The sequence below is a fragment of the Magnolia sinica genome, chromosome 7 (assembly GCF_029962835.1).
Source record: "Magnolia sinica isolate HGM2019 chromosome 7, MsV1, whole genome shotgun sequence".
In the NCBI taxonomy this organism is placed as follows: Eukaryota; Viridiplantae; Streptophyta; class Magnoliopsida; order Magnoliales; family Magnoliaceae; genus Magnolia; species Magnolia sinica.
In genome coordinates this window covers 93,797,809-93,808,553 of record NC_080579.1, presented here as the reverse complement: position 1 = coordinate 93,808,553, position 10,745 = coordinate 93,797,809, and the positions used below count along the sequence as shown (strand labels likewise).

The 10,745-nt window shown below is 40.2% G+C and overlaps 1 protein-coding gene across 1 annotated transcript; it reads right to left on the bottom strand.

Moving 5' to 3' along the window:
- Window positions 1–1,861: 1,861 nt before the first annotated feature.
- Window positions 1,862–9,928, bottom strand: LOC131251761 (20 kDa chaperonin, chloroplastic). Its single transcript, XM_058252696.1, has 6 exons — window positions 9,773–9,928; window positions 9,072–9,249; window positions 7,152–7,331; window positions 6,502–6,657; window positions 3,141–3,218; window positions 1,862–2,333 (listed from the first exon to the last, which is right to left on the bottom strand). Exons 2-6 carry the CDS (start codon window positions 9,240–9,242, stop codon window positions 2,160–2,162), a joined length of 759 nt encoding a protein of 252 aa, XP_058108679.1. The 5' UTR covers window positions 9,243–9,249; window positions 9,773–9,928; the 3' UTR covers window positions 1,862–2,159.
- Window positions 9,929–10,745: the final 817 nt, after the last annotated feature.

The following is a 10,745-nucleotide window of genomic DNA, read 5'->3' as shown; positions in this document are numbered from 1 at the left end:
AGTCAAAGTGTTACTAACAAACAGACCTCTTCGTTGTAAGATGTTAAAAATATGGAGAGAGAGAGAGAGAGAGAGAGAGAGAGAGAGAGTTATTTGCTACCTGTCCCTCCCCATGTACTGCTATTATATATGATGACTGATCAGCTACAGCAGCCGGCATGCTGGAATCTATAGTTGGGACTCAACCGTCATTTCCTTTTACCAAAAATTAAGCCCCTGTTAGGTGCGGAGTCATCCTAGTGCATGCAGCTTATCAGATTTTGTTGGGGGCGTTGCACAAAACCTTTGGATTTAGCCCTCTCGAAAAAAACCAGAATTATGGAATAATAATGTTATGAACTAAATTAAAACATAAACCACACCACACCAGGGATTTTTACGTGGAAAACTCTTAAAGAAGTAAAAACCACGGGACCTCGTCCAGATCAATAATCCACTATAAAGCAGAACGTTACAACCGATCACAAGCACACACCGCTTGGATCACTCACGCTGGAAAGGATAAACAATAAGAGAATCAAAGAAGACGGAGAGATCTCATCGATTACGAGGACGTGGAAGCAAAAATGGTAGATCACTTCTACGAGCATAGCCTCCCTTCCACAAGCTTCCTCACACACACACACACACCTTTAATAACCCTAATCCCTTTAGCAAAACTCTTGCAAAGCTTTAGGAAACCCCAGAATGCCCTGGAATATACCCCAATCCGGCATACACCACTTTATATAAGAATAGAAAGAAATAGAATCCAAATAGGAAACAAAATTCGCAAAATCTGCATTTCCGCAATCGTATCTGCGTAACTCTTTGATGATATCGAATGTCTCTCGATGACAGCCGTCGATATCATTTAAGGTCATCGATGATATCGAAACAGGACAAACTATCCAGCAACCAAGAGTAAAAATTCCGACAATTATCGATGTCATCGAGCCACTCTCGATGATAGCCTCGATATCATTTAAAGTCCATCGATAATATCGTCAGGACCAAAAAACTGTTAAGCGACCAAAAGTGAAAAATCCAGCAATTATCGATGATATCGAAACTGGTTCGATTTTATCAAACCCAGCAATGAGGAGAAAATCCCCATCAAATTTCATGTCAGGCATTCATCATGGTGGGGACACACCATACTCATGGCTAGAATGGCTTACACAAAGCATGCAGCCAGCTATAATCATGGGTTAAAGACGGAACCCAGAAAGTAAAATCCTAACAAATCTAAGGCCCTTGGTGAGAGTCCACTCCAAGCTTGGCCTGGTGGGCTTAGGAACTGGTGTAGTCACAGCCAGGCCCATCCATTCGGCCCACCAATGCTAAATGGGTTGGGACTTGGGAGTGGCAAAAGCCGTTCAAGGCCCAAAATTCAACTCTCCATGGACGGCAACGATCGGTCCCACCTCAGTTAGGGTAGACGCAATCTAGTTGCTACTCTTTTTTAAAAAAAATTTAAAAAAATGGAATTCCAAAGGGGAAGTTGGCACATGTTCTCTAATATGTCACTTCTGAAACATGTTCAGACTCTCGTATATGAGGAGAAGATCCTAGCCATAAAGTTCTAACTTTCCCTCCGTGCTCTTCGCCTAGCCACGGGCCACAAATCTTTAAAAAAAATTTGTAATTGCCCTGCCCATGAGATCTCGTGGTCTAGTCCATCCTGTAGGAGCCAGCAGGCCCAATGGGCCTCAATTGCCACCAGAACTGAAAAACCATTACACTACAATAATACCGCGGGGGCCTATGACCACCACAGATGGTTTATAGCCGAGCCTCAATTGCAGTGGGTCACACCACACGCAGTTCATTATATAAGCACCAATGCCCATGTATGTCGTTCGTGGGTTTGCAACCAAACTCAAGGGAATCAACACCCCCTCCCAACCTGTGTTTCACATTGAACATCTTGCCACACTGCCTTTTTACCTTGTTTTGGATTTGGCAATTATGAAAATACACTTGAAGATTTGCGACCCAACGGACCTAATAAACGGAATGAAAAATCCTTCAACAATCAGACTACTACAACAAAAACGTGCCAGTGAATAGCATGCGCCCATCACATCACAAATCATAATATCCCAACACCTCTAAAATCTCTCCCGTTGTTGAATCTATACTCCCACGTGATGTGATGTAACGTAGGTGGTGTCCACTTATGAGAGGATGGCCATCACATCGGCTGCTCTCAATGCAATGTAGTCGGAACCATCGGCGCCCTTGAAATCATTGCCAGCATACTTGGAGTACAGGACGGTGTTCCCGGGGGCAACAGGCAGCGGTTTCCTGCTGCCTTCCTCATCCAAAGGACCAGGACCCACAGCAACAACCTGTTCAAAACAAGCATAAAATCACTCAGAGCAAGTAAATCCTACGAGGAATTTTATGATACCAAACATGCACCGTCCTAGTTTTTAAATCTTTCAATCGTGAAACCCAACTGTGTTGTTGCAACCCCACTGTGGATAGGAATGGACCATTCCTCCTTGATTGGACAATTCAACCCAGAATATAGGAGATTTTTTTTTTTTTTTTGGGAAGCATGGTCCACCACAGGTGCACTCAACACAGACCAAATGTCCGCACCACCAAGCAGTATGCCCCCAAGTTTCTATCATTTCCAGATGTACTCCTAAGAGGCAATCCATACAGATTCGGAAGAAAATTAGCAACTTCTCTACTGCAACAGGGTGGGATCAGAGCCCACTAATGTTTTATACCTGGCATCCAACCCATCCAGCAGAAGGGTGACTCCACCATTAAAATGAGGCTGATCCAATCATTAGGCGGACCACACCAATAGAAAACAATGGACAACCACCCAATGAGCTACAAATTCACATGGTGCCATCTCCGAATGATTGGCCTCATTTTGGGGCATCCCATTTCATGGTGGTGTGGCTCCATTGTACGGGTTGGATAGCATATAAGCAGCCCATTCTCTTCTGCTACAACTAGTTGCACATGAGACATTCTTAAAGAAGTTTCGAACAAAAAAAAAATAAAAATACTAAAGGAATATATTCCTTCAATATTCTTTCCAAAGATGTATATGCAAGAACCTAACAACTTATAATCCAATACTCAAGAGTTCAATCTGCAAGTTGGCTCGATATATTATATGCTCATGGTCATACCGTCCCAATGGATGGCTTCTCCTTGGCTGCTTCCGTCAACAGCAAACCACCAGCAGTCTTCTCCTCAACTTCGGCAACCTGAAGTTTAGAGGTATGTACAGTTGCAATTAGAAAAGAAAGGTTTTCAGCATTCATCATGGGTACCAATTATCTAAACACTAGAAAGGAAATAGGATTTTTGGACAAGATTTTTCTCTTCTTCTCATTTTCCAATGGAGAGAGCATTCCTTGTGGATGCTGTGGTATTTATATGTGATCTTATTGATTGCTTGATGGAAGGTAATACACCTAAACTTTGTGGCACAGGCACCCACCATGTTGTATCTATAACATCCACTCCCCCAATCAGATGCAACTTCCTACATATTTTGACCGTATGCACTAAAAATAAGCTTCATCCAACACTGATGTGGGCCAAACCATGCCTATCCGTTAATTAGAGATGATATGACCTGTATGAGTTCTCCTTCGGTCCTCTCTACACTTTGCAAGGAACGCCTGATGAATGGTGTGGATGAAATACACACACCATGGTGAACCCCAAATTATGGTTGAGATGCATGCAGCAAAATGTGTTAGCTCTGTCAGCTTTTCTCTCCTGAGTGAGAAGAGACGATTTTCTTTGAATAGGTCGACAGTACCTGTGGTTATGCATATACATGTGGTATATACAACCCAATCTGTGGGGCCCACCTGTTGTAAATGGTACATCCACTTCGTCTATTAGATGACCCTCTTGATGTATAGCTAAATTAGCTATGAAGTGACAAATATGATAAATAATTCACGCAAGTGGGACCCGGAATCCTATGTTTAGCATCCATCCCACAAGTGGTTGGCATCCATCTCGACTTAGACCTGTGGTGTGATCAACCTGAGCTGCAGATAAGGAAGAGTTTTTGCACCAAAGCCTATCCGTAAGAACCTAATCTAATGGACAGAGAAGATGTCACACATATAGGTTGGGCTATAGGGCACCAGTAAATGGTCATAAATTCTGGAAGGGAAATAGTGATTTTGGACACAGCTGCCTGGGTGGCACCACTCTTTCTTTTACTCCCTTTTTTTTTTCTTTGATGTAAATCAAGAGTACTCTTGGTATTCTTAGGTGGTTAAACTAAAATTCTTGTAGACCTATTTTTATAGAATGCATTGGGATTAATCATTAGATCTAGAGCAATGTTTGGTGATCTAAACAGTTTAACCCCCCAAAAAAAAAACAAACATAGTTGATGGCAATTTCCTTGAAAATCAACAAGATTAGAACATCCTACAATTTCAATCAATGGCCAAATAAAGAGTTAAAGGGTTAATGAGACCGCTCATACTTCAAGGAAAATAATTAAATGATTATAGTGTTAAAAGAGTGGCAATCCGAGAGTGATTTCCACTAATCTATAACAAATGTGGGGATGTATTTTACCACACCTCTATGCCAGCAAACTCCCCAAAAAACACTTCTCCCCTCTCTCCACACCTGGAAGGTAAGTAATCCTCTGCAAGACTCCTGGTAAAACACTCAGGCGCAGCGGGGCCCACCATGCTATGTATGAAAATCCACACCATTCATTAGGTTCTATCCTCAACCCTAGACCCTGAGGATAAAAATCAGCCAGATTCACAACTCAAGAGGGGTCATGCCAAGGGGAACAATGGTGATAGGAAGTCAAGTGTCAACTGTAGGTTTGTGTGGGGTAACCATGGCATGCATACTTCATCAACCCCATTTATCAGGTCTACCTGTATAAAGTGAAGGTACAAAAATCAGCGTGATCCAAAACATAGGCAGGCCACACTGCATAAATTACGAGCAATGTTACATTGTTCCCACTGGTGTGACACAGATTTTTTTTAATTTATATCAGGCTGATCTTTTGTCTGTGCAGTTCAAATAAGGGTTCCTGCCTGATGGGCAAAGTGGATTTACATATACAACATGGTGGGCCTCACAGAGATTGGGTGTTCAAGTATTGTGGACGATCCCGGTCGTCCACGCCCACCCTCTCCCAAGGTTGTAGCAGCCTCCCTCCCTACAACTCTTCAACTTCCTCACACGTAGACACATGCACGTCACTCTCCCCCGATCAAATAGGAAGACATTGCTGAGAGGGGCCTTTTCTCTAAGGTAAGCTTTCAATCTCTCTCCATTTATCTTTCCCAGGGTTTATTTTGCATTTTTTGCTCTTCCATATTTGATCTAATAATGCCTGGTAGATCAAAATAAGTTCAATTAAGCATGGTCCAGCTAAACGTGTCCAGCATGTACATGATGCAATTGTGCATCAGGTTGACCATGTCATGTGACTGTTTTCACTGTGCAGCCTGCCAAGGGTCCTTGAGAGTGTACAATCTACTCTCCTCACGCCTTGATTTATTTGCGGTATATATATACTGTGCATCATGTGGACCATGTTGTGATTGTGTGATTGCTTAAAAAAATAAAGCCTATTTCGTCATTAGGTGAGTGATACTGAACAGTGAAATTACAGGTGGCCCATTTCTTTCACTGTGCAATTTTTTAAAAAAAATAAAAAGCAGACCCATTCATCATGGCAGAATCTCTCTTCTTCTTTTTTCTTTCTTTTTCCTCGGCATCGCCGGTGGGGCCCCACTGGTTTATCTTATCACAATTGGTCTCGCAGAAATAAAGATGTTGAGATGGATGAGTGGCAAGATAGATACAATTAGACATGAATATATTTGAGTGAATTTAGCACCAATATGTAACAAGACAAGGGAAAGCAGACTTAGTTGGTTTGGTCATGTGCAATGGAGACCATGAACTGCACTGGTTGGAAGTAACTTCATACAAGCTGAAAGGTTCTAAAGGGGCACAAGGAAGGCCCAAAAGGACATGGGGTGGAGGTGGAATGGCAGAAAAAGGATTCATATAGCCAACCCAATTAGTTGGAATAAGGCTTAGATGATGATGAAGAACTTATTTTACAGTCTGGCATGAACTCTTCTTACCTTAGAAAGATTCACACATGGAGCCCAAGAGGGGACCAGGTATGATAAACAAGTCCATTGGCTAGGTAAACATGATTAGATGTAATCAATGGCATGCAATTAGGGACATGGATGATGGACGGTCCTAGTAAAAAAATGGCTGGTATTGACCATTTAAAGGCCCTTGAATGGCTGCAATCAGCCTTTTAGGGTGGTATTGGAGCCATGTGCAATCCACAGTGGATCCACCATAATCATAGGTAGGTCCAGTAAGGCAATGGAGAATTTGTAATGGCACTGGGTCATAAGCTCACTGCCTCTCTAACATGCACATCTTCCAATGCTGCAATTACATTGATTTAAAATCCAAAGTGCAAGTCTGCAAATATGCTTGGAAACAGAGAAAACATACCTTGATCAAAACACGGTCATTCAGAGGCTTGAGATCCTTGACATCATCAGTCTCGAGAATACCAACAATGTCATCCTCCTTCAATATAAGATGGTTTGAACCATTGAATTCCAACTCCGTGCCTGCATACTTGGAGTACACAACCTGGGTTCCAGTCTACCACCACAAAAGAATCCAAAAACAAACAAAAAAATCACACAAGGAAATTGGTATTCAAGATAAGATGGTTTTGCCAGCCTCACAAGCACCCTCAACCGCACACAACTTCACATGTGCCAACCTGAGAAGTGTATGGGTCATTGAACCTCGCATAAAGAGGCCACCACCATGTGGAGATTTCCAATCTAAAAAATCCTGCCAACCTACTCATCAGGGCCAAGCATGAATTTGAATTTGGTCCACTGCATTTTTATTATACCATCTCTTTTCATGTAGGGAAGGTGCCCGTCAGATGGGTACAGCAGCCTTATTTTGGGTAGGGTGGAGGCCCACTTATGAACTGCTTGCCATGTTGGCATGTGTACTTCGATAATGGTGCCTGTATGGCTTGTAAACAACAACAGCATACAGCATTCATTTTATTCAAAACACAGAAGTAATAAATATACAAAAATACAAAGACTAAATTTATATTCAAGCGAGATGTTTACCTGAACATTGATGTCCACCTTGTTCTTGCCAATCGTCCTACCTTCTCCAACAGCGACAACCTCGCCCCCTTGGGGTTTAGTCTGAGCAGTTGTAGGAAGCAAAATGCCACCTACTGTTTTCTCCTCAACAGTCTTAATCTTAACAAGCACTCTATCACCCAAGGGCTTAATTGAAGTATACTGCAGAATAAGACAAAAATCAAAATCCATAGTGATCACAATGCACAAATCCCATGGCGTTTCAATATAGCGTCATGCAGTGTTCAAGATATCGGTATCATGTTACATATCACATCCTTAGGATATAGATACACATCGGTTATCGCATGGGATATATCGTTTGTATTGGATAATTTATCGCACTTTTTGGGAAACATGGGGAAACATTAGGAAAGTTGTTGAATTTTTCAATGAAACTCGGGGATTGTTAAAAAAAATACCTTAATATACATTATCCCAAATAGTTGTAGGCTAGACTTGATGTAGAGCCGGTCACGGACAGTTTCATGGCCAAGATTGATCAAAAAAGGCCCGGTCGATGACATAAGTGATCTGGACCGTCAGACCTTAAATCAAGCATATCTCGCAATCTGGAATGAGTTATCAGATGTAAAATATATGATTTTGGGGTAGAGCGAGCTACTTTAGCCACCAACCTTGCTACGCTGGGTTGCGCAAGCCAGATTTGCAAAATACCATCAGATCGACGGTCATTTCCCTATTTTAATTTCGTTTTTACTATAAATAGTAAGTTTTAGTTTGATTATAACTCATCATCCGTTGGGCTTTAGGAGTTGCGCCCAATGTGAAAAGTGCTTATAATAATTAGGAGAACAACGTGGTGAAGCCAAATAGGACACTTACTATTTTTGACTGAAAACCTTACAAACTAGTAGATATCACAACCGTCTATAAATAGTAAGTTTACTATTTATCGTAAGTTGTGAATTCTAGGAGTTTTAGTTGTAGTTTGATTCTGAAATCTCTCTCATTGCTTAGTATCCCCATTTAAAGGGTTGTGAACTCGTTTATTTGATTCATCAATCAAATTACGAATTTTATAGAATTTATTTTCTATTTTCTTGCTTTTTTCTAGATTCGGAGTATCCTTGAGGAAGACGGTGATCGACCTCATCACGTTCATCCCTGCATCAAGACGGAATCAAATAAAACAATAGATATGTGGAGCGAGGACAAATAAGAGTTGAGTATTGAATAAAGGTTTCTTTTATAGCTTCATGTACTAACGCAATACATTGTCATTCACACAAAGCATAGAACACAAAGATCAATTGAATGAAGACCCTTTTTGTTTTTGGTTCAAACATAAGGGGTTTCTTAAAACTGGAGCATTTTCTATCCCTAGATGCAAAACTGCACTTTCTTGTGGTGAAACTCCACGCTTTTATCCTTCTTCATCCTATGATCCTATTATTCTTCCTCTTTACATTACTGCAACTGAAGTGTGTCATCTAATTTGTGGCAATTCAATATGGATTTCGGGTTTCAAGTGGGAGGTAGTCATATCTTATTGAGTGAATTCAATTTCCATCTCGATGATTCAAAAACCAATTGTGTTTCACTACTTTGTTGTGGCCTTAGGTTCAAGCAAAACTCATTTTACAAATAAATAAATCTTTGAAAATCATTTCAATAGTGCCAGCAAAGTGCCAATGTTACAAGAATAACTCCATTTTTCATCAGAACTTTCACATACATTTCTATCCCCTATTTTTTTTCTTCAATCCAAATGCAGTCATTAGTAAACATTTCACTTCATAAGGGAAACCTACAAAGATTTTTTGAGCTGCATTACTTTCAATAACCTAAAAATGTAAATACAACTTCAACAAAGGATTAAAGATTCCAATAAAAAAAAAAAATGGTGAAAATACACATAAAAAGTAAAATTAAGAATACCTTTGGAGCAACAACGGTTGCGGCCCTAACAACAAGCCCTTGGAAACGCCTCTGCTTAAGCCCTACACTGCAAGGCCCGACCGAAGAAACCCTAACCATGGAAGGACGGAGCCCCTCAAAAGGTGGCAAGCTCCTGGTTGCAGAAGCGCCGGATAACTGAACAGTAGCCATGGAAATCCTGCAAAAAAAGAAAAGAAAAAAATCTCAAAGACATCAGGAAAAACAACATATATGAAGAAGAATCAAATAATATATATGATGTTAAAAATAAAAATTAAACATTTAAAAAAAAAACAGAAATTATTAAAAATCCGAAAGAAAATAGAAGAATTTCCAAAATAGAGCGAGGAATTGCGATTTCTGCAGGAAAAAAAAAATAAAAAAATCGGAGAATCAAAGAAAAAAGACATCCTCAAATAAACTAAGCACCAGAAAGCTGAAAAACCTCAAGTTTTCGACTCACAAAACCATCAACAACATCCGAAAGAGAGCAGACGTATTTTCGAAATCGAGTAAGAAATTCCAGATTTCTATGAGGAAAAAGCTCAAAAGAATCAGAAAAAGGAGGCCCGCGCGAATATAATCATCCAAACGAGAAAGAAAAACCTAAAAATCCACCTCATTCGAAAGAAAATGCAGATGAAATTGAACCTTGATCGATGAAATTACGGACTTTCTGGAAGATGTTAAGAAAAACGAACCTGAAATGAGACCGGAAATGCGAAGGAGATTGAATTGGGCGACTGAAAGAGATGTCAAAAACCCTACAAAAAGCCCTAGAGCTTTCTAATTACAGGAGGGGTTTTTATAGCAGGGATGGGAGCTGATAAGAAGAGGTTTCTAGAATGTTGTACAGATTAGTCTGGAATTTGTTGCCCATCGCCCCATACAAACGGAGTCGGACTCAGTAGTGACCCCTCCAATACCGAAATCTCGTTACTGGTCGGTTCTGTAGGCCCCACCATGATGGATGTGCTTTATCCACTCCGTCCATCCATTTTTACATCTCAATTCAGTATCCGATACCATAAATTAGGAATATTTATTTCTCAGGTGGACCACACCAAAGGAAACAGTGTTGATTGAAATCCAACCACTAAAAGCTTCCTAAGGTCTACTGTAATGTTTATTTGCCATTTAACCTGTTGATTTGGTCATACATACAGGCATGACGGAAAGCCATGAATATCAGCTTCATGCAAAACTTTTGTGCTCTCAAAGAAGTTTTTACTGGCCGGCAGTCAATCACCTTTTCATTGGTCCACTTGAGTTTTAGAAATGCTTCAATTTTAGGGTCATGCCCTGATATGAGTTGGAAAAGGGAATGGATGGTGTGGATAAGACGCATACATCACAGTGAGCCTCAAAGATTTTACTCAATATGATATAGGGTATTGGCTTACTATGCCTACAGTGGGTTCATTTCAAATACCTCCGGCTTTACACTGCTAAAATGTTTTTGGATTATGCATGCAAGTGACTTCTGAGTTGTAATGTTATTAAGTTGTAATTTAATTACAAGTAATTTGGCTGTAGGTGTAGTTTTAATTTGTAATATGATGATAGAGAAAAGTTGTTTGTGCTTGAATAATTTGAAATATATTTAAAATTTATATTCAAGTATTCACTTGTAACATCACGTGGGGTAATAAATATTTTAAAAATAATTAAATA